General features: G+C 43.7%; 2 protein-coding genes across 4 annotated transcripts in view; one reads left to right on the plus strand and one right to left on the minus strand.

Moving 5' to 3' along the window:
* The window catches only part of LOC127570696 (latent-transforming growth factor beta-binding protein 4-like), a 254323-nt gene that overhangs the window by 180891 nt on the left and 50038 nt on the right, over positions 1-23394 (minus strand). The window lies entirely within an intron of this gene.
* On the plus strand, positions 1268-6669 carry LOC127570694 (protein rapunzel-like). Of its 2 annotated transcripts, none has more exons than XM_052016475.1 (2): positions 1268-1482; positions 4450-6669. In XM_052016475.1, exon 2 carries the CDS (start codon positions 4496-4498, stop codon positions 5660-5662), a length of 1167 nt encoding a protein of 388 aa, XP_051872435.1. In that variant the 5' UTR covers positions 1268-1482; positions 4450-4495; the 3' UTR covers positions 5663-6669. The 2 variants fall into 2 exon arrangements, with proteins under 2 accessions (XP_051872435.1, XP_051872434.1); XM_052016474.1 differs by having other exon boundaries at positions 1272-1479.

Below are 23394 nucleotides of genomic sequence, written 5' to 3' on the forward strand. Positions count from 1 at the left end.
TATCATGGTCTTACGACACGAAAATTAGCGGAGTTGTTGACAACAAGCAAGGCTATCAAAGGATTCAGCAGGATATAGACAAGTTGGAAATATGGGCAGATAATCAGTAGATTGCGTTCAATCCAGATAAGTGTGCTGTGTTGTACTTTGGGGGGGGGGGCGGGGTGGTGGGGGGGTCGGGGTCCAACATAAGAGCAAAAGACGGGAGATGGTTTTTAACATAAGCGGGCATTTAATACTGAGGTGCGTGGAAAATTCTCGTAAAAGTAGAAAATCTGTGGGATTTTCTACACCGGAGGAATTGGCGCGTTTAAAAAGGAGGTAGGAGCGTTCTTCGAAAGATCAGGGATTTGGGCAACGGGGTTCTGGCAAGGATGAGCCCTGGAGCAGTGAACGTGGGGCAGGATTGGGAGCCGAGTGGTGTACTCCTGTTTTAATATTCTGGTGTTTTCCCCCACCATTTCGGGCATTCCCGGCGCCCTCAAGCCAGTGGTACGTGGCATCAGCTTCCCTTCTCCGCTTCATGATGTCGTGTCTGTTCCCCAATTTCCACGGGTCGGATCTCCGATCAGGAGCTCCGTTCCAGAGTCAGCAAGGCTCCGGGACTAGGAGCCGCCCAGTTCCCTGACCGAGGGCAAACATATTCTGAAGCATGACTTTCCGTTCCTTGAAGCCCCAACTATACTGGCTCTTTTCATGCTGCTGCTTCCACACCAGCTGTGCACCGCGCTGGCACTGGTTTCTCTCCAGCTGTGCACCGCGCTGGCACTGGTTTCTCTCCAGCTGTGCACCGCGCTGGCACTGGTTTCTCTCCAGCTGTGCACCGCGCTGGCACTGGTTACTCTCCAGCTGTGTACCGCGCTGGCACTGGTTTCTCTCCAGCTGTGCACTGCGCTGGCACTGGTTTTGTCCAGCCGCGCACTACCCGTGGAGCAGAGGCTCTTGCAGAAGCAGAATAATCCTCGTAATCCCAATCACCCTTCCTTAAACTAATTCCGCAAAATATCCTGGCAAGGCAGTCACTTATCCGCGTGTGAATGACAATTGTTAAAACAGCGGATGAGCTTGACAGGTGTACAGAGACCAATAAGGTTTAGAGGCTTTCTTGAATTGGTGTGAAATCTCTTCGATTCTTAATTCAACAAATTATTCTTGGGTGTCTTTTGTTACTTAAGGAATGTGGACAACCCATTCCTTTAGCTGGGTTTATTTTCAACGCATGTAATTCATTAACGTGATTTTTTTCCTGGAATCTACTGGAGACAGGAGTCATCGCCGGTGTGCCCGAGATGTCAGTATTTCAAAGGGGGTGGTGCGAGGGCTTGTCAATCCAGTTCCGCCTGCCTCTGCCCCTGTATATATCGGAACCCTCGCACTGCTTCTCGAGCCACAGTCGGTGGGAACTCGGAAGATCCAGCTCGGGGTTCGGGCAAGACAGAAAACCTTGAGTTCGTCGGAGCTGATCACCCCCTGCCACAGGTTGTATGTTGTGTTGTGTCCCAATCTGTTTCCATGTGCTGTGTGACTCCAGTCAGACCTGGATAAGGTCGGCAGGGGATTCTGTCGGAGAGAGGCAGTGGGGGAATGGTGGAGAGGGACAGGGAGTGAAGCTCCCTACCCAGATTCGCACCCACACTGCTCATCTCCTGTTCCCTTTTGGAAGTTGCTGTTGAACTTCTCGGGTTGCCCATAGAAGACAGAGGGTGGTGGTGGGAGCGTGGCTGGAGGTCCGTGACCAGTGTGTTCCGCAGGGATCAGTGCTGGAGCCTCTGTTGTTTGTAGTCTATATAAATGACCTAGATGAGAATATAGATGGTGGGTCAGTAAGTTTGCAGACGACACAAATATTGGTGGAGTCGGGGACAGTGAAGAAGGTTCTCAAAGGATGCAGCGGGATATAGATCCGTTACAGATACGGGCGTAGAAATGGCAGATGGAGTTTAATGCGAGCAAGGTGTTGCACTTTGGGAGGGTAAATGTAAGGTAAACGTATGCAGTTAATGGCAAGACCCTGAACGCGTTGAAATACAGAGGGACCTTGTTGTTAAAGTCTATAGCTCCCAAAGAGCGACCACGCAAGTAGATAGGGTGGTGAAGAAGGCGTACGGTATGCTTGCCTTGATTGGTCAGGGGGTTGAGTATAAGAGTAAGAAAATCATGTTGCGGTTTATAAAACTTGTGTTAGGCCGCACTTGGAGCATTGTGTGCAATTCCGGTCGCCGCATTATAGGAAGGATCTGGAGGCATTGGAAAGGGTAGACAAGAGGTTCACCAGGATGCTGCCTGGAGGGTATGAGGATATAAGGAGAGGGTATGCGCTACAAGGAGAGATTGGATCTACTTGGGTTGTTTACTCTAGAGCGTCAGAGGCTGAGGGGAGACCTGATAGAAGTTCATAAAATTATGAGAGGCATGGATGGGGTAGATAGTCAGAATATTTTCCTCAGGGTAGAAATGCATGTCCTCTGGTACTTGAGGAGACGCGTTTCGGTGAGAAGGGTAAAAGTTTTTTTTACACAAAGAGTGATGGGTTACCTGGGACGGGCTGCCAGGAGCAGCGGTGGAAGCAGATACGGTAGAGGCGATTAAGAGTCTGTTGGACACATGAATGTGCGGGGAATGGAGGGGTGTGGATCATGTGCAGGATCATCAATTCAATTGTGTCGCGATGAAGCGATGAATTAGGTGCCTTTTTCCAATCACACGCACTGCATCGTGTGCTCACAATGTGTTCACATCTATCCTGAAGAAACCAAACGCCGATTGGTTGACCACTTTGTGAACGATCAGTGTTCGGTCCGGAGGAGTGACCTTATGCTCCCTGTCCACAACCACGTTAATTCTGTGTCCCACTCGCAATCTGACCTTTCTGTCAGAAGTGGGCGAACGCACCCACATTCACTGTCAGTGAGGAGGGAGAGCGTATCCAGCTCTCATAGCTCGCCCGAGGCCAGGGCTCCTCGGGAGCCCCGCACACATCTGCCCGACATGTGGTCACAGGGGGAGATCAGGGCACAGTCCGATCTCCCACAGACTGAGGAGATAGAGACCGACTGGCCTGTATCTGCCACAGCCGGATAGTGACGGACATATGTGGGGAGTGGATGGTGGCTAATGGTGTGTCTTTATTTAACAAGGGTCGAGTCATGCTAAATGGAGTTTAAATCTGATAAGTGCGAGGTGTTATATTTTGGGAAAACAGATCAGCGTGGTACTGTAATAGTGCCTAAGCGGGTGTTGAAGTACAGAGGACCTGGGAGTACGAGGACATGGTTCCCTGAAAGTGGCGTCACAGGTAGACAGGGTGGTGAAGAAGGGTGTTGGCACACTGGCCTTCACCATCAGGGCACTGAGTATAGAAGTTGGGATGTTGCAGTTGTACAAGATGTCGGTGAGGCCGCATTTAGAATATTGTGTTCAGTTTTGGTCACCCTGCTATCGGAAAGATGCCATTAAGCTGGAAAAAGCGCAGAGGAGATTTATGAGGATGCTGAGGGGGCTGGAGGGACTATTTATAGAGAGGGTTGAGCAGGGTAGGTCTTCATTACCTGGAGTTTAGGAGACTGATGGGTGGCCTTAAAGAAGGTGTATAAAATCATGAGGGGTACAGATAGGGTGAATGCACATCGTTTTTCCCCAGGGAACGGAAGGTGAGAGATGAAATATTTAAAGGGGACTTGAGAGGCAACTTCTTCCGTCGAGGGTGGTGGGTATATGGTACGCACTGCCAGAGGAAGTGGGTGAGGCAGGAATATTAACAACATTTAAAATGTGGGATTTTGCTTCCGTTGTTTGATTGGAACTGTGGAAATAAAGTAGGTTGATGCTGAATAAACTCAGCGGACAGGTTGAAACTGAAATTCCACTTAGTAAGTTCACTTGTAATAAATACTCTCCTAACGACCAGGTAGCGAGTCTGCACCGTTGTAACCCACAGTCTGTCGTAAGCAGCAAAAAAAAGACAGACAGCTGGAGGAACTCAGCGGGTCACGAGCATCTGTGAAGGAAACGGGATAGTTGACGTTTCGAGTCGAGGCCCTACATTGGGACCGGAGTGCAGAGAGATAAGGGGAAGGGAGGCAGGAGGTGGTAGGTGATAGGTGGATCCAGGTGAGGAGGGAGAGGGGATGGACGAATGGAGCCGGAGAGGGAGTGGTGGTCAGGAGACAGTGGCTGGTGGGTGATAGGTAGGGGTGGATAAGGAGAGAGGCAAACATGGGACAAATGGTGTCAGGTAGGGCAATTGGATTGTCGTCGTTTCGGGCCGAGAACGTTATCTGTCCTTTTGCCTCCACAAATGCTGCTGGACCTGCTGAGTTCCTCCAGCAGTTTGGGTTTTGCGGGATTTTTATGTTTCCTTCACTGAGGAAATGGAAATATCCGCAGTCGGCACCAACCGCCCCAAACAAATTGCAGGGATTTCAAAAAAAAGCCTTGGTTTCTGTTTAGATTCCAGAGAAGGAAGTGACCACAGTGCCCGAGCGGTGACCGAACCATGTCTCAACCTGCCGGAAGTGCCCTGGAGCTGTCCAAGTCCGCTGTCGAGGCCGTACAGGCAGCGATGGCGTTCATTGAATCAGCAGAGAAGTTTGCCTCCGCACTCGGGGTGTTGGGCCCCATCATTGGGGTGGCCGCAGCCGTTGTTAAACTCGCCCTGGGCAATGTTGACAGCCCGGAGCTGGCCTTCATGAAGAAGCAGTTCCAGGCCGTCAGGAACCAGCTGGATGTCATCTCGGGGCAGATTTCGGAAGTCCTTCGGGAGATCGACAGAAGCACGACGGACAACCAGTACTTCCCCATTGAGGAAAACATCAAGAACCAGTTCAGAAAGTACATCGACATCCTTGACGCAGCGCCGGAGTTCCGACAGAAGGAGAAGGAAGAGTTCCTCAAACACTTCAACGCGACCAAGGGAGACCAGAACCTCCACACTCTCTATGACGGGGTGATGGGGAACACCGGCGCCTTTGGCAAATCCATCCTGGACACCGCCATGAACTGTGACCAGAGGAACCGGCGCCTGATGGAGGGGATCTGCGCCCGACTGAAGAACCTCTTCTGTATCGGTCTGATCGCCGTCCTGGGACACGCTGGCATCACCGGGAACGATGTAAAGGCGCTGGAGACGGAATGGAACCAGAAACTGGTCGAAGTCGAGGGCAAAATGAAATCCATGGTCGATCGGTGCATCAATGAGTTTGCGGAGCAGGCGAAGATAGATGTGAAGAAATTGATAGAGCAGAAGGGCGGGAGAGATAACAGGGAATGTTCGTCAAACGTACTGGAAAACTTGATAAACAAATATGACTGGGTCCGTTGGTCGGTGCGGGTCTATGATCCCGTCGGCGGGTTTGACAATCACTGCGTTGGTGGCTTTAACGTCTTTCTCTTCTTCAGGCTCAATAATGTTAATATTGTTGTCTCCTACACCACCGACCCAAAGCCAGTTGACATCACCAGTATCAAGCAGTCAATGCAGGGGAAAGAACACTGGAATGATGCAAGAGAGGTGCTGAAGCACGCCGGCAGCAACCTGACCGGTAGGAATGTTGTCCACACAGTGAGACGGTACAAAGGTCTGTCGTGCCATAACAACTTCCCCGATGGATGTCATTACTTAGAGGACTACAGTGGAGTCACCGTGTGCGTCCACCCAGTATAAACCCCCACTGTCCCGGGACACTCAGTATAAACCCCACTCTCCCGAATATTCCATATAATTCCCACTGTCTCGCAACACAGTATAATCCCCAACGTCTCGGGACACACCATATAATTCCCCACCGTCCCGGGACACTCTGTATAATCCCCCTCCTCCCCGACTGCCGGAGGCAGGACACCCCTTACTCTGGTCCCGGAGACGCTTCCTTTCTGCGCTGCCGCCAACGCTGTGAAACCCCGGATTAGTCGGCCTGAAGCTGCCGCCTCTCCCCGCCCACCCTGGACCGAATGTACCCCCCGTGTCACTCTATAAGGCTCGGGCTGTGCAGTCCTCAGCTCCCCCACCCCATCCTCTCTGTGCCCTCAGCAGCAGACCCACCCCGCCTGGGTCCGGGGGTCTCCGCTCACGGTGAGGCGAACGCTCCCACCTTCACTGTCAGTGAGGAGGGGAGAGCGAATCCAGCTCCCAAATCCGGCCCGAGGCCAGGGCTCCCCCGGAAACCCCCACACCTCTCCCCTACAGGTCAGAGCACAGTCCAAGCCCACGGCGACGGGGGTGATGAAGGCGGGCTGGCCCGTGTCTGCCACAGCCGGCTACTGACAGACAGATCAAGGTCCTGTCCACAGCTTCTCTCCCCAGATATTCACCCTGTTCCCACCAACGCATCTTCAAACCCCCACGTCCCGAGGGGGTGCCGGGTTTAACGCTGTGGTGCGGGAGGAGGGAGGAACACTCCGCAGACCCACACTGGAGAAGCGGGGACAGGCTGTAAGTCTGTCAGGCCGGGGACCACCTTCCCCACCAAAGGGGGATTCGCTTGTAGTTTGTTTCTGCCGGAATCTGATCTCTGCCACTTGCTCAGTCTGTAGCCACGGAACAGCCACAGTCGGATATCCTGCAAGCTTTGCGAGTAATTGGTGTGGTTGTTGGGTCTTGCTTAAAATGATTGATTGGAATTCCTAAAGTAAAGCTGGTTGATGCTGAATAAACGCAGATAAAAGGCTCAAGGTCTGTTCACTTTTTCACGCTCCATTTTATGCGGATCCAAATTCAGTTCAGTTGGAAGGAACACGACATCAACACCGCCACCCGCGGGGATCAGTGCAAGGACTTCTGCCGGTTGTGAGATGTAGAAAGGACCTGGACGAAAATGCACTTGGGCTGATTAGTCAGTTTGCAGACGACACAAAAGTTGATGGAGTTGTGAATGGTGAAGGATGTTGTTAAAAGGACATCGCAGGATGTAGATCAGCTGCAGGTACAAGCGGAGAAATAGCGGATGAAGTTTAATCCTGAACAGAGGGAGGGGTTGCATTTTGGGATGCCAAATTTAGACGTAAAGTACACAGTAAATGGTAGAACCTGAGGATCAGTGATGTACGGACAGATGTTGGGCTCCAAGACCATAACGCCCTGAAAATGGAAACACAAGCAGATAAGGTGATAAAGAAGGCGTATGGCCACCTTGCCTTCATCAATTGGGGCATTGAGTAGAAGAGTCAGGAAGTCACCTTGCAGCTGCATCAAACTTTGGTTCGGCCGCACTTGGAGTACTGTGTACAGTTCTGGTCGCCCCGTTATAGGAAGAACGTGGAGGCTATGGAGAGGGTGCAGAGGAGGTTTATCAGGATGTTGTCTGGATAAGAGGGTATGTGCTATAAGGAGAGGTTGGACAAACTTGGGTTGTTTTCTCTGGATCAGCAGAGGCTGAGGGGAGACCTGATAGAGGTTTATGAAATTATGAGAGACGTAGATAGACAGCCGGTTTCTTTTTCCCAGGGTTGAAATGTCTAATACCAGAGAGCAAAGATTTAAAGTGAGAAGGGATAAGTTTAAGGGAGATGTGCAGGGCAAGGTTTTTTACCCAGAGAGTGATAGGTGCCTGTGACATGCTTCCAGGGGTGGTGGTGAAATCAGTTATGATCGGGTCATTTAGGAGGCAAAGAGACAGTCACGTGAACGAGAAGGGAATGGAGGAATCTGGATCATGTGCAGGCAGATGGGATTAGTTTCATTTGTCATCGTGGTCAGCACAGAGTCCAGTCTTATTGTCACAAACCAGCAACAAAAGAAACACACTGAGCATGATTCAGTGTTAAAAACTATTTTATTAATCACTACTTATGAGAATACGTAAAATAAAAGTAAAAATGTTAGTATGTTAGAATTCAAAAATGTTAAACCTCGAACGTTAACCCCAAAACTAAACGTCGTGTGTATGTGTGTGACAAAGTCCAAAACTCCCAGTTCCGGAATGGTTCTTAAAGTTCAGTTCCGCAAGCCATAAGGTGAAACATGAGCAAGCGGCTTCTTCAACAACCACCGTTGTCTGAAGATAAGATGTAGATGTAGAAAAACATAGAGAGAGTACATACGAAATCCAAATGTTCCACGATGGAACCCAAACGACACTTCAGTGTTTACTCGGTAGTGACTTCCTCACCCCGAAAAGCATCCGAACCGTGGTCGTCCACACACAAATACCTGTTTCCTTCTACAGGTCAACAACAAAGTGAACTCCACCGGATTACTTCCAACTTCCATACATGGGTTTCAGTGGCAAACACAGTTATTGTTTCTCATCCATCGATAGAGAAAACAAGCAGGCTGGTGTCTCTCTCCCTTCTCTCTCTCTCCTTCTTCTTCTTCTAACCTTCTTCAACAACGTCATTACGTCCTTTATCTTCTATTGACGTAAGCACGCCCCACACACACATACACACACACTCTCTATCTTAAAGGGACTTTCACTGAGTCCGCAACACCTCCCACCTAAAAAAATTTTCCCAAGAAAAATTTTAACCGCGCATACAGTTAGTAATGTTAATGATTATCATGCTACACAACTACAGACTATCAGATTAGTACAGATACATGTTTCCCATTTAACATCGAGAAAGACAATCAGCAATCACATTATCTTTGCCTTTAACGTGAGTTATCCTGAGATCAAACTCTTGCAAAATTAAACTCCAGTTTAACAACCTTCTGTTCTTGTTTTTGACTTGGCTCAGAAACACCAATGGGTTATGATCTGTATACACAGTCAATGGTTTTTGAGCGGTGCAAACATATACACTGAAATGTTGCAAGGCTAAAACAAGCGACAGTAATTCTTTCTCTATGGTGGAATAATTCTTTTGATGCTCATTAAATTTCTTTGAAAAGTAAGCGACAGGATGGTCAATATCATCAAGGTCACCCTTCTGCAACAACACAGCTCCTGCAGCTTCATCACTGGCATCTACTGCTAATGAAAATGGCTTTTCAAAGTCAGGTGTTTTGAGCACAGGATGGTAGCATAAAATGGCTTTCAGCTTCTCAAATGCTTCTTGACAAGAATCTGTCCAAACAAACTTTACTCCCTTCTTCAGAAGATTGGTTAGGGAAAGAGCAATATCAGCAAAATTTTTACAAAATTTTCGATAATATCCAAACCATTCCCAAAAATCTTCTAACAGTCCTCATACCTGTGGAATAGGGAACTCAGATATTGCTTGAACTTTTGCCTGAACAGGAGCTTGCTTGCCTTGACCTACAACATAACCAAGATACGTCACAGTGGCATGGCCAAATTCACTTTTAGCCAAGTTAACTGTAAGGTTAGCCTTGGAAAGTCTTTCAAACAACCTTTCTAACGCAGAGATGTGATCTTCCCAAGTATCATTCCCAGTCACTAAGTCGTCAATGTAGGCATCTGTATGTTTTAACCCATGAATCACTGAATTAATCATTCTTTGAAATGTTGCCGGAGCATTTTTCATTCCAAATGGCAAAACATTGTATTCATACAATCCAGAAGGGGTTACAAAGGCTGAAATCTCCCTTCCTCTACCTGTTAATGGAACACACTAGTACCCTTTTAATAGGTCAATCTTTGTAAGAAATTTTGCTTCTCCTACTCTGTCTATGCAATCACCCACTCTAGGAATAGGGTAAGCATCTGACTTTGTTACAGCATTCACTTTCCTGTAATGTGTGCAAAATCTAACAGTTCCATCAGGTTTAGGTACAATAACACAGGGAGAACTACTTCAAATTTGAAGTAGAATGTCTAATAATATCATTTTCCAACATGTATTTTATTTCCTGATCAACAAGTTTACTTTTTTCCACATTCATTCGATATGGGTGTTGCTTGATTGGTTTTGCATCCCCAACATCAACATCATGGGTAATTATCGATGTTCTGTTTGGAACATCTGGGAACAGATTTTTAAATTTTAAAATTAATTCTCTCATCTGTTGTTTTTGTGAAACTTGTAAATGGTCCAACTTCGTTTCAAGGTTCTCAATGATATTTTGGTTTTTTAGTTTTGATGGAACAATATTTGGTCTAAATTGGCCTTCCTCAACATCAACATCAGGCATTCTAGAAACAACCTTTACATCATCCACCAAGGCCACAACTGAATCCCTCTCATAATAAGGTTTTTAGCATGTTTACATGACAGAGTTGTGTTTTCTTGCGTCTATCTGGTGTTTTGATTATATATGTTAGATCAGTCACTCGAGATTCAATAACATAGGGTCCAGAAAAAACGAGATTGCAAGGGATTATTTTGGCTAGGGAAAAATACCAACACCTTTTGCCCCACTGCGAAATGTCCTAGGCCGAGCACGTCTATCAAAATATGTCTTCATTCTTATCTGGCTTGTTTTCAAATTCTCTCTCGCTAGCTGGCAGACTCTCTCCAACCGAGTTTTAAATTTTTGGACATAGTCCAACAGACTCAAGTGCACTTCCTCATTAACCCATTGCTCTCTCAACAACTCCAAATGTCCTCTCACCCTATGTCCAAATACAAGCTTAAACGGACTAAATCCTATTGACTCCTGGATTGATTCTCTAACGGCAAACAAAAGTAAATGGATACCTTCGTCCCAATCCTTGGTGTTTTCAAAGCAATAAGTCTTCAGCATATTTTTGAGAGTAGAATGAAATCTCTCCAGAGCTCCTTGAGATTCTGGGTGATATGCAGATGATACAATCTGCTTTGCTCCCAGCTCATAGGCTATTTGTTGAAAAGTTTTTGACATAAAATTACTACCTTGATCAGATTGGATTTCTTTTGGCAAACCAAACAAGGTACAAAATTTTAAAAGAGCCTTTGACACCGTCTTGGCCTTAATATTTCTAAGGGGTATTGCCTCTGGAAATCTAGAAGTGGCACACATGATGGTTAACAAATACTGATTTCCAGTCTTAGACTTTGGTAAGGGGCCAACACAGTCCACAATCACCTTCGAAAAGGGTTCACCAAAAGCAGGAATTGGTTTCAATGGAGCCACAGGGGGTTTTTGATTTGGTTTACCCACCATCTCACATGTGTGACAGGTTCGACAAAACATCACCACATCTTTTCTCAAACCAGGCCAATAGAATTGTTTCAAGATCTTCCCTACAGTTTTATTCACACCAAAATGACCACCCAAAGGCATACTGTGGGCCAGGTTTAAAATCTCATCCCTATAAACCTTTGGAACAACAACCTGATGAATAACTTCCCATTCCTCATTAACAGGAACATGAGGAGGTCTCCATTTCCTCATTAACACTCCATTTTTGACATAATATCCAATTCGCACTTTTTCAATCTCCTCACATGAGAGTGCTTTTTCTTTCAATTCTGTCAACTCAGGGTCCTTTGTCTGTTCCACCATAAAATCCTTCCTCAACAAAGACAAATCTTTAAATTCAGGCTCACTATAAGGATGTTGATCCTCCAGTGAAGACAGAAAAGTCTCAGATAAGGCATCATAATTTTCTTCCTGTTTAGGACTGTCACAAGGAACCACACCAGACTGCACCGGACTGTCTGTCTTGGCTAATTCTCTAGCTCTAGCTCGAGTCACCGCACATGATGGGTAAACATCTGGATCATTCTCAGACTCATCAATCCTTGGTTTGGTTGTTAACCGTACCACAGGATCACTTTCTCCATCCGCAAGGTCATTTCCCAATAACAAAGAAACTCCTTCCACTGGCAAACTAGGTCTTATCCCTATCTCGACTGGTCCTTCTACAAACTTTGACTTTAAAATCACCCTGTGAAAAGGGACAGACATGGTGTCACCTGTAACGCCTCGTATTAGATTTACCTCACCAGTGTCACTTTCTTCACCAAAATTTAAAACACTGTCCAGCAAGAGAGATTGACTAGCCCCAGTATCTCTAAGAATTTTCACTGGCACCTGGGGTGACTCATCATTCAGTGAAACAAAAACCCTCTGATACATACGAACGGAATTCTTTTCTCACCTCCTCCAACTTTTCCGCTTTTCCCTCTTGCAAGGACTGATCTTTACCAGCATCTCCTAAACCTTTTTGATTTTTAATTGCCTGAAAGCAAGCATTGGGCACAGCTTCCTTCTTTTTCTTCAAAAGGGCACAATTAGATATCACATGGCCAGGTTTCCTACAGTAATAACAAGTACGCTCAACAGGATTTCTCCAGCCCTGGCTTCTTTTCATCTTTTCCTTTTTGATTACCTCCCAATTTAATCTCCGGTTTACCTGGATTGTCTTTGTAACTCTTTTGAAAGGTTTTAGGTTGTCCCCATTTGGATTTATGGGTTAAAGCATAATCATCTGCCAACCTAGCAGTTTCTTGTAAAGTTTCCACTGCCTTTTCATTTAAAATATGTTGTTAATTCAGCTGGAACACATCTTTTAAAGTCTTCCACTAGTATCAATTCTTTCAATTTATCATAATCCCCATCTACATTTTTAGCCAGGCACCATCGTTCAAAACATATTCTCTTTCCATTGGCAAATTCCATATAAGTCTGATCTGTAGATTTCCTCAAGTCTCTGAATTTTTGTCTATAAGCCTCAGGGGACCAATTCATAGGCCTTCAAAATAGCTTGTTTTACCTTGGTATAATCAGCTGCATCCTCAACAGACAAAGCAGAATAAGCTTTTTGAGCTTTACCTTTAATCACACTCTGTACCATAAGAGCCCATCCTTTCCTTGGCCAGTTTGAACTCACAGCAACCTTTTCAAAATGTTGGAAATACTGATCAACCTGATCTTCTTCAAAAGGAGGGACTAATCGAACCTCCCTGCTGGCTGAAAAACCATCATCAGAATCAGATTGCAAACTCCTACGCTTCATTTGTAACTCATGCTGCCTCTGTTTCTCCTTCTCCTCTGCCTCAAACTTTAACCGAATTAGTTCCCGTTCCCGTTCAGCCTCTAACTTCATCTGAGCTGGCTTTTGTTCGGCCTCTAATTTCTTTTGTTCGGCCTCTATCTTTAACTGGGTCTGTTCTCATTCAGCCTCATAATTTCTTTTGCTCTCGTTCAGCTTCTAATTTATTTTGCTCTCGTTCAGCCTCTATCTTTGCCAGCTGCACCTGTGCCTCAGAATTGCTATTTCACTGCCAGGAAACTGTTTTAAAAACACTTCCTTCTCAAACACCTTCTTTTCCACATAATGGCCAGCTATCAGTCTCTGAATATCTGCCTTTCTCATAGACTGCTTTACTTCTGTAAGGTTTAGCCTTGTAGCAATCTTTATCAAATCATCCTTTTTCGCCACCTCCAATCCCTTTGGGTTGGTGACTCCAAAAATGCCTTAATATCCATTGCTGCTGGTTTCCACACACACAAGCCAATTAAAAGAATTTATCAGACCTCCCTCAAAATCTTTGGATTGAACCCCGAACAAATCTTGTCAATCTGGGGAACGATCCCAGACGACACTCATTAATCTTTGGATTGGATCCCGGACGAATCTCGTTAACCTTGGGAACGATCCCGGACGAACCCCCAATTTTGTCACGAACCAGCAACAAAAGAAACACACTGAGCATGATTCAGTGTTAAAAACTATTTTATTAATCACTACTTATGATAATACGTAAAATAAAAGTAAAAATGTTAGTATGTTAGAATTCAAAAATGTTAAACCTCGAACGTTAACCCCAAACTAAACTCCATGTGTGTGTGACAAAGTCCAAAACTCCCAGTTCCGGAATGGTTCTTAAAGTTCAGTTCCGCAAGCCATAAGGTGAAACATGAGCAAGGGCTTCTTCAACAACCACCGTTGTCTGAAGATAAGATGTAGATGTAGAAAAACATAGAGAGAGTACATACGAAATCCAAATGTTCCACGATGGAACCCAAACGACACTTCAGTGTTTACTCGGTAGTGACTTCCTCACCCCGAAAGCATCCGAACCGTGGTCGTCCACACACAAATACCTGTTTCCTTCTACAGGTCAGCAACAAAGTGAACTCCACCGGATTTCTTCCAACTTCCATACATGGATTTCAGTGGCAGACACAGTTATGTTTCTCATCCATCGATAGAGAAAACAAGCAGGCTGGTGTCTCTCTCCCTTCTCTCTCTCTCTCTCCTTCTTCTTCTTCTAACCTCTTCAACAACGTCATTACGTCCTTTATCTTCTATTGACGTAAGCACGCCCCATACACACATACACACACACTCTCTATCTTAAAGGGACTTTCACTGAGTCCGTAACATTATCCTTACCCATAGCTACCCTAAAACTTGCGGTTTAATGATTACTCTTTCCAAAATGCTCTCTGACTGAAACTCTGATCACCTGGCCAGGCTTTTTCCCAACACAAGGTCCAGTATGACCACTCACCTGCTTGGACTATCTGCATATTATTTCAAACCGCCCCTCCCCCTCCGGCTATACCAAACAACTTCTCTCCCATCCATGCCTCTGGCTCTGAGGGAGACAAAGTCAATATTGGCCTAATTAGCATCACCCACAAGAACAACACTGCTGCATTTACATCTTTCCATGATCTGCCAACATAGCAGTTCCTCCATCTCTTGCCAGCTACTGGGAAGCCTATAGTACAACCGCATCATGGTGATTGCACTTTCTTATTCCTGACCTCTACCCACATTGCCTCACTGGATGATCCCTCCAGGATGGCCTTCCAAGTGCAGTTGTGACATTTACCCTGAGCAGTGGTGCTACTCCCCATTTCCTTTCTATTACATCTGAAGTACTTGAATCCTGGAAGATTGATCTGCTGGTCCTGCCCTCCTTTCAACCAGTAATGGCTACAACAGTGTATTTTCATGCCCAGGAGCTTCAAGTTCCTCACAGTATACATTACCAAAAGCCTGTCCTCATCCAACCATGTAGATTCCAGGGCCAAGAAAGCTCCCAGGTGCCTCTACTTCCTCAGGATGGTAAAGAAATTTGGCATGTCCCCATCAACCCTGACCAATTTTTGTCGATGCATCCTTATAGAAGGCATCCTGCCCATATGCATCATGGCTTGGTATGGCAACTGCTCTACCCGAGACTGCAAGTAACTGCAGAGGGTTGTGGACACAGCCCAGCACATCATGGAAACCAGCTTCCCGTCCATGGACTCTGTCTACACCTCTTGCTGTCTCGATAAAGCAGCCAGCATAATCAAAGTCCCCACCCACCCCGGACATTCTCTCTTCTCACCCCTCCCATCGGACAGGAGATACAAAAGCCTGAAAGTAGGTATCACCAGGCTCAATGACAGTTTCTATTCCATTCTTATAAGACTATTGAAGAGTCTCCTAGTATGATAAGGCGAACTTTTGGCCTCACAATCTACCTCGTTATGACCTTGCACCTTATTGTCTACCTGCACTGCACTTTCTCTGTAACTGTAACACTTTATTCTGCATTCTGTTATTGTTTTCCCTTGTACTACCTCAATGCACTGCATAATGAATTGATTTGTACGAACAGTGCATAAGGACAATAAAAATAATTGTCAATTTAATTTATCAATTCACTCTCTTCTTCTCTCTCTCTGTCTCTCTCTCTCACAGTCACAAACACACACACACACACACACACACATGCACACACACTCTTCCTCTCACTCTCTCTCACTTTTCCCACTATCCCCTGTTGATATGTGATCTGCAGGTAAAATTCATGCCAGAAAAATGCCAGGTAATGCCTATCTTCCAGAAAAAATCCTATTGCGCCAAGAGCAGGTTGGTGCCTGGCTGCCCGTATTACAGTGTATCTCTGATAATCCGCTGTCCAGTACTTCACAAGTCTGGAAGGCTTGGCATCTGGTTCTCCGGTTCTGATTCCTGCACCCCTTTCAACACATCAGGGACTCAATTGGAACTGACCAGGACACTGTGCCCATGCTTCCTTGAAACTCACAATTTCTGTTTCTCAAGCTCTCACTCCCTCCATCATCTCTGACCACTCAAAGTGGGGAAGGAGTTTTAGGGATGGGATTAAGCACCTTGAGTTTGTACACTGGAGCACACAGAGGCCTGGTGTAAGTGAGGCAGGGGGTGCACCATCCCACAGACAACCCATCCCATCAGATACCACCTGTCCCATTGGTGGAAGAACCTGTAGTTCTCACAATGGCCTCTTCAGTCACCTCAGAACCCGCACTACTGGATTGGAAGCAAGTCAAAGCACCAGGGTCAGTGTCTCTGCAAGTTTTACTCAGTCTCCACTCTATTCAGTGGCAGACTCCCTGGGTCAGTACAATTCCTATTCCCACTCCACTCTTGGCTCAGAAAATTCAGCAAAGACATGCAAAAAACAGAGGGGTGGGGGCGGTTAGCAATCGACATCAAAACAGTGGAGATAATACAGATGATAGCATCAAACTGGATCTTAAAGAAGCACATTACAAGGGTACTCCAGTCATCCTGGTCATTTTAATAATACAATTAGATTGCACAATCACACAGGCAGTACCTCATAGCTCCAGGATCCAGCTAAGAATCCAACCTCTGGTGCTCTCTGTGCACCTTCTCAGATGGGTTTCCTCTGGGAGCTCCAGTTCCCTCCCACATCCCAATATCTTGTGGGTTGTGAGGTTAATTGGCCGCTGTAAATTGTTCATCGTGTGTAGCTGAAGGAGTAGAAACTGGGGAGAGTTGATGGGGATGTTGATCAGGGTGATGGTGCATGTGTGGAAACATGGGAGATGGGTGAGGTCCAGAATGAGCACTTCTCATCTGTATTGATCATGGAGGTCATGGAAGCTCTGGCATTCAAGAAAGAGAATAGTGATGTCCTGAAACGTATCCACATTACCAAAGATGTGCTGGCGGTCTTAAAGCGCATAATGGTGGATAAATCCCCCGGGCCTGACTGGTGGGAAGAAATTGCTGGGGCCTTGGCAGAGATATTTGTATCATCCTTAGCCACGGGTGTGGTACAGAGATTGAAGGGAGGTTAATGATGTGCCTTTATTTAAGAAGGGCTGCAAAGGCAATCCATTGCAACGACAGGCTGGTGAGGTAAACATCAGCTAATCACTGTTCCTTTCCCTGAACTCATCAGCTTCCATGTCCTTCTCCTTCTACATAATTATAGAATGACCTAGGATTCTCCATAATCTCACCACAAAGGATATTTTATGACTTCTTTTGCCTTCCTAATTTCCTTCTTAAATACTCTCCTACACCCTCTCTATTCCTCAAGGGAGTCAGCGGATTGTAGTTACTGAAACCTGACAGATGCTTCCTTTATTTTCCTGATCAAACCTGAAATTATCTTTCTCATCCAACGTTCCCTAATCTTGCCATCTTTTCCCCTCACATTTCATTAATTAAGTATACTTCATTTCCTCATTTTGCCCTCCGAATTTCCTGCTGAAATACTCTCCGACACCTTCTATATTCCTCAAGTGACTCACTTGACTATGGTCGCTTTTAAGTGTCATATGCTTCAAAGTCAAAGTCAAAGTTGAGTTTATTGCCATCTGCACATGAACGTGTAGGCACAATGCAATGAAAAATTTACTTGCTGCAGCAGCACAGGCACATGGCATCATGTAAGCAGCATTCACAAGAAAAAACATGAATTAAACATAAATTGTACACAATTTTTACAAGAAAGAATGCAATTAGCCAACAAAAGAAAACCAAGTCTCTTTGGTGCAAAGTGATCAAAGTGGTCACAGTGTTGCTAAATTCTGGTGATCAGGGTTGTGCAAATTGGATCAAGAACCGAATGGTTGAAGGGAAGTAGCTGTTCCTGAACTTGGTGGTGTGGGACTTCAGGCTTCTGTACCTCCTGCCCTCCTGCCCATATGTTCTTAGGCCCTTTTGCATGCCAGGGTCTCCACAGAATGATGGCTGTTCTGGAGAACTCAAAGGTCCCAGCGCTATCCGTGATCCCTGTCCAAGGAGAAATGTAGAAGGATACAGCAGGATATGGATCAGTTCCAGATATGGGCAGAGAAGTGGCAGATGGAGCTTAATCTGGGAAAGTATGAGGAGTTGCACTTTGGGAGATGAAATTTCAAGGGACGGTACACTGTTAATGGCAGGACTCTTAACAGCATTGACGTACAGAGGGATCTAGAGGTCCAAATCGGTAGCTCCCAGAAAGTGTCCACACAAATTGATAGTGTGGTAAGGAAGGTGTGCGGCAGGCTTGCCTTCATTGGTCGGGGCAATTATTTCAGGAGTCAGGAAGCTGTGCTGCAGGTTTATAAAACTCTGGTTGGACTGTATCTGGAGTATTGGATTCTATTCTGGTCGCCCCATTATATGAAGGATGTGGAGGCTTCGGAGAGGGTGCAGAAGAGGTTCAGCAGGATGCTGCCTGGCCCAGAGATCATGTGCAAGAAGGAGAGGTTGGACAAATTTGGCTTGTTGTCTCTGGAGCAGCGGAGGCTGAGGGGAGACGTATCAAGATGATAAAATTTGATAGGTCTCCCTATCAAGATGATAAAATTTGATAGGTCTCAAATATTATCAAATGTTTATATTTGACCTATCAATACTATCAATCGAGTAGACAACAAGTATCTTTTTCCCAGGATTAAAGTGTCTAATACTAGGGAGCATGCATTTCAGGTGAGAGGGGGAGAGTTCAAAGGAGATGTGCGAGGCAAGTTTTTTACAGAGAGCGGTGGGTGCCTGGAATGCGCTGCCAGGGGTGGTGCTGGAGGCAGATGTAAAAGAGGCTCTTAGATAGGCACGGGAATATGCAGAGAATGGAGGATAATGCACCATGTGAGGGCAGAAGGGATTAGTTCAGTGAGGGGTCATGAGCTTTGTCAGTCAGGCACAACATTGTGGGCTGAAGGTCGTGTTCCTGTGATATCCTGTTCATTGTTCTCTGTTCTATGTCCATTCAGCTAACTTCAAGCTCACACTTACATAGTTTAAAAGCCCGCACTTCATTCCAAATTTTATACACACTTGTCCATCACGTTAATCTGTCCTCCCTAATGCAGAACCAAAGTTGTTGACTGCACCTGGTAGCAGGCTGGGATTAATTTCCTTCCTGTGGGCTGCCCCCAGAACACTCGACGCAAAAGATGCATTTCACTGTATGTTTCGATGTACAGGTGACTAATAAAGATATCTTATCTTATCTTATTTTAAAGAAGATTATCTTATCTTACTGCAGCCACAAAGGGTGGTGCATATATGGAACAAGCTTCCCGAGGAAATGGTTGAGGCAGGAACATAAAAAGATTTAAAAGACATTTGGATAAGTACAAGGATCGGGGGGATTCGAGGGATACTGGTGAAATGTGGGCAAATGGGACCAGCTTGTTGGGCGCCATGATCGGCATGGATGAGTTGGGATGAAGGGACTGTTTCCATGCCGTATTACTCGACATCCTTACATATTTCAATGCTACATCACCCAGGGACTCATGATGTCCTAGTTTTCCAATTAAACCTGTTTGCTCAGCCTGGGTGCTGCTACAAGACAACTCGATTTCAATTGCAGACATGCTTTTAACCCTTGCATTATACTTGCCATCTTTTCCTTTCAGCCTGACCGGAAAGTACTATCCCTGTATTCGTATTCACACTCTTTTAAAAGACTCTCAACCCTTTACATACCATATGTTTTTTTCAGTCTATTAAAGTGGATAAGATGATTAATGTTGTTACATGGAATACAAACGGCTTGAATAATCCAATGAAGCGTATGAAGATCTTTAAAGTTTTTCATAGTCCTGAACGCACAGGTTATTTTGCGCAGGAGACTCATATCAGGAAAGAGGATAATCAGCAGTTTTTTAGATTGTGGAGGGGTCAACAGTTTCATTCTAACTCACAAGCAAAGGTGAAAGGAGTCTCTATTTTTATAGACTCCTCAATTTCATTTGTTCATCATGAGACAATTTCAGACCCGAATGGTGGATTTTTATTAATCACTGGCTTAGTTCATAACAAAAGTGTTGTTATGGTTAATGTTTATGCACCCAATGTGGATCATCCCGAGTTTTTTAAACATTTATTTGCATCTTTTCCTAATTTAAACAAATATACGTTGATTTTGGGTGGAGATTTTAATTGTTGTCTGAACCCTTCAATAGATAGATCTGTGTCGAATCTTGCACTTCCCAACAAATCTGCTGTTTTTATCAACTCCTTTTTAGTTGATTCTGGAATTTTAGAAGTTTGGAGATTTCTACACCCAAATGATAAAGAGTTTTCATTTTTTTCTCATGTCTATCACAATTAATCTAGGATTGATTACATTTTTCTTGACGCAAAACTAGTTCCACTTGTTACTGACCGTAAGTACGATCAATTGCCATTTCCCATCATGTGCCATTGAAATTATCAATTCAATTAGTGGACGTGCCCTCTGGTGCTAGACGATGGTGACTCAATCCTTCTTTATTGCAAGATTTAGACTTTGTCCATTTTATTAAAGAACAGATTTCCTCTTTCTTCTCAACTAATTTCACTGAAGAAATTTCCAGTGGGATATTATGGGATACCTTTAAAGCTTATATCCATGGTCAAATTATCTCATACTCTGCTGGACTGAAAAAACGAACTAATAACGAATTCCATATATTGACTGATAAGATTAAAGAAATCAATAAAAAATACTCTGGTGCTCCTAGTTTGGAGCTTTATAAAATGAGAACAGAACTTCAATTACAACACAGTTTATTATTAACAGCTCCAATTGAAAATCAATTACTCAAAACCAAAGGTCAGTTTTATATGCATGGTGATAAATCTGGTAAATTGTTGGCCAACCAACTGAAAGCTGTTTCAACTGAACGTCAGTTTATTAAAGTTCGTAAATGAGATGGTAACTACACGGTAGACCATGATCAATTAACAAATCTTTCAAGAATTTTATACTTCTTTATATCAATCAAAATCTCCTGAGGATTCGACATCAATGCATGAATTTTTAAGGAATTTGAAGACTCTGAAATTATCACTTAATGAACGTTCAATATTAGATGCTCCCATTTTGGAGGAAGAAATAAAGAAAGCAATTTCTTCAATGAATTTGTGTAAAACACCCAGTCCTGATGGGTATACAGTTGAATTTTTTATATCCTTTTTTGACCTTCTTTCTCCCTGGTTACGTAAATTACCACAATCCTTTTATGAAGCAACTATTTCTTTAATTCTTAAAAAGGATAATGATCCCACTGAATGTGCATCTTACAGACATAGTTTCTTTATTGAATGTGGATTCTGAAATTTTTCCCAAAATATTGGCTTCAAGACTGGAAAAAGTATGACCACAAATTATTTCTGATGACCAGTCAGGGTTCATTGAGAATCGTTATTTGTATTTAATATTACGAGGTTAGTGAATATTATATATACCCCTTCATCTGTAATTCCAGAATGTGTTATTTCATTAGATGCCGAGAAGGCATTTGATAAGAGTCGAATGGGAATATTTATTTAACATATTTAACATTTATTTCATATCAGCGATCAAATTGATTTACCACACACCTATGGCTTCGATACTTACCAATACCCAGAGATCCCCCTTGTTCAGGCTTTTTTGAGGCACTAGACGGGGTTGCCCTCTAAGTCCTTTATTATTTAATATTGCTTTGGAACCTTTGGCAATTGCCATTCTGGATTCTTCTAACATATTTGGTATTACTCGTGGAAAGGGGACTCATAAGTTATCTCTTTATTCAGATGACCTGTTACTTTATATCTCTAACCCAGAGAAATCCATCCCTGCAGTATTATCACTACTTGCTCAGTTTAGTGTTCTCTCTGGTTATATATTAAATCTTAATAAGAGTGAACTTTTCCCATTAAACATGCAAGTCCCAATTTATAGGCAATTACCATTTAGATTAGTGACTGATTACTTTTCGTACCTGGGTGTTAAAATTACCAAGAAACACAAGGACTTATTTAAAGTGAACTCTTTACCTTTAATTAATTACATTAAACAATTATTTACTAAATGGTCCCCACAGTCTCTATCATTGATTGGCCGAATTAATGCAGTTAAGATGAATATTTTACCAACATTTTTGTATCTATTTCAGGCGATTCCAACTTTCATTTCGAAATCCTTTTTCAACACTACTGATTCCAAAATTCTTTCATGTATATATGGCAGAATATAAACCCAAGGTTAAGTAAGAAATATTTACAAAGATTAAAAAAGGATGGTGGTATGGCTTTGCCTAATTTTAGATTTTACTATTGGGCAATTAATATTAGATACTTAATTTTCTGGGCACAAGATTTAGATGCAGTTCATTGTCCCTCTTGGGTACACCTTGAGTGTGAATCAGTGCAAGGATTTTCACTAGTTTCTATTTTAGGAGCTTCATTCCCTTTTGCACTTAGTAAATTGAGTAAACAAATGACTAATCCAATAGTTAAACATACAATACGGATATGGTTTCAACTTCGTAAATTTTTTGGATTGAATAAATTTAATTTATCAAGTCCTATTGAACCTAATTTTTTTCTTTCAACCATCTAGAATTGACTCAGCTTTTTCCTTATGGAAGGTGAAGAGAATAACATGTTTTTGTGATTTATTCATTGACAACTGTTTTTTTATCTTTTGAACAGTTGTCTAATAAATACAATCTACCTAGATCACATTTTTTTCGATATTAACAGATTAGAAATATTTTAAAAGTTACTTTATCTTCTTTTACTACACCATGTAAAATTGAAATTATGGAAAAAATGTTTGATTTTAATCCTTATCAGAAGGGCCTGATAACAATAATTTTTGATCAGATTATGAAAATACGTTAAGAGGAACGATAAAATTAAGAATGAATGAGAAAGAGAACTCCAGATACTTTTACCAACAGAGACATGGAAGAAAATTCTTCAATTAGTTAATACATCTTCAATGTGTGTCAGACAGTCTTTGATACAGTTTAAGGTGGTTCACAGGACCCATATGTCCAAGGACAAGTTAGCCCATTTTTATCACCATATAAATCCTATATGTGACAGATGTAATTTGAAGGTGACTTCCCTGACACATATGTTTTGGTTCTGTCCCCTTTTGGAAAAATATTGGAAAGACATTTATAACATGATTTCATCTGTATTGAACATTGATTTACAACCTCATCCTATTACTGCAATTTTTGGGTTACCAATGATGGAATCTGGCCATTTATCTGCTTCTGCTCGTCGTATGATCGCCTTTGTCACATTAATGGCCAAGCGATCCATTTTGTTCAAATGGAAGGATCCAATACCCCCCACCACTTTTCACTGGTTTTCTCAAACTATAGCAGGTTTAAACGTAGAAAAAATGAGGAGTGGCACTGTTGATGCTTCGCTTAAATTTGAGGAAGTTTGGAGCCCATTTATTCAATATTTCCATATGATATAAGCTGACCTTTCTCAGATCCCTTTCAATAACCCTTGAATACAGAGGAGCAGAGTTGACGACGTAGTAATTTTTTTTTCCTTTTTAATTGAAGAAATATCAGTCCAGTTTTGTTTTGAAGTTTTTGGTTTTTACTGGTTT

This window comes from Pristis pectinata, chromosome 5, assembly GCF_009764475.1.
Source record: "Pristis pectinata isolate sPriPec2 chromosome 5, sPriPec2.1.pri, whole genome shotgun sequence".
NCBI lineage: Eukaryota > Metazoa > Chordata > Chondrichthyes > Rhinopristiformes > Pristidae > Pristis > Pristis pectinata.

What these genes read in the sequence shown, in the direction of transcription:
- LOC127570694 (XM_052016475.1), top strand. Translation starts at nt 4,496, where the DNA reads ATGTCTCAACCTGCCGGAAGTGCCCTGGAGCTGTCCAAGTCCGCTGTC.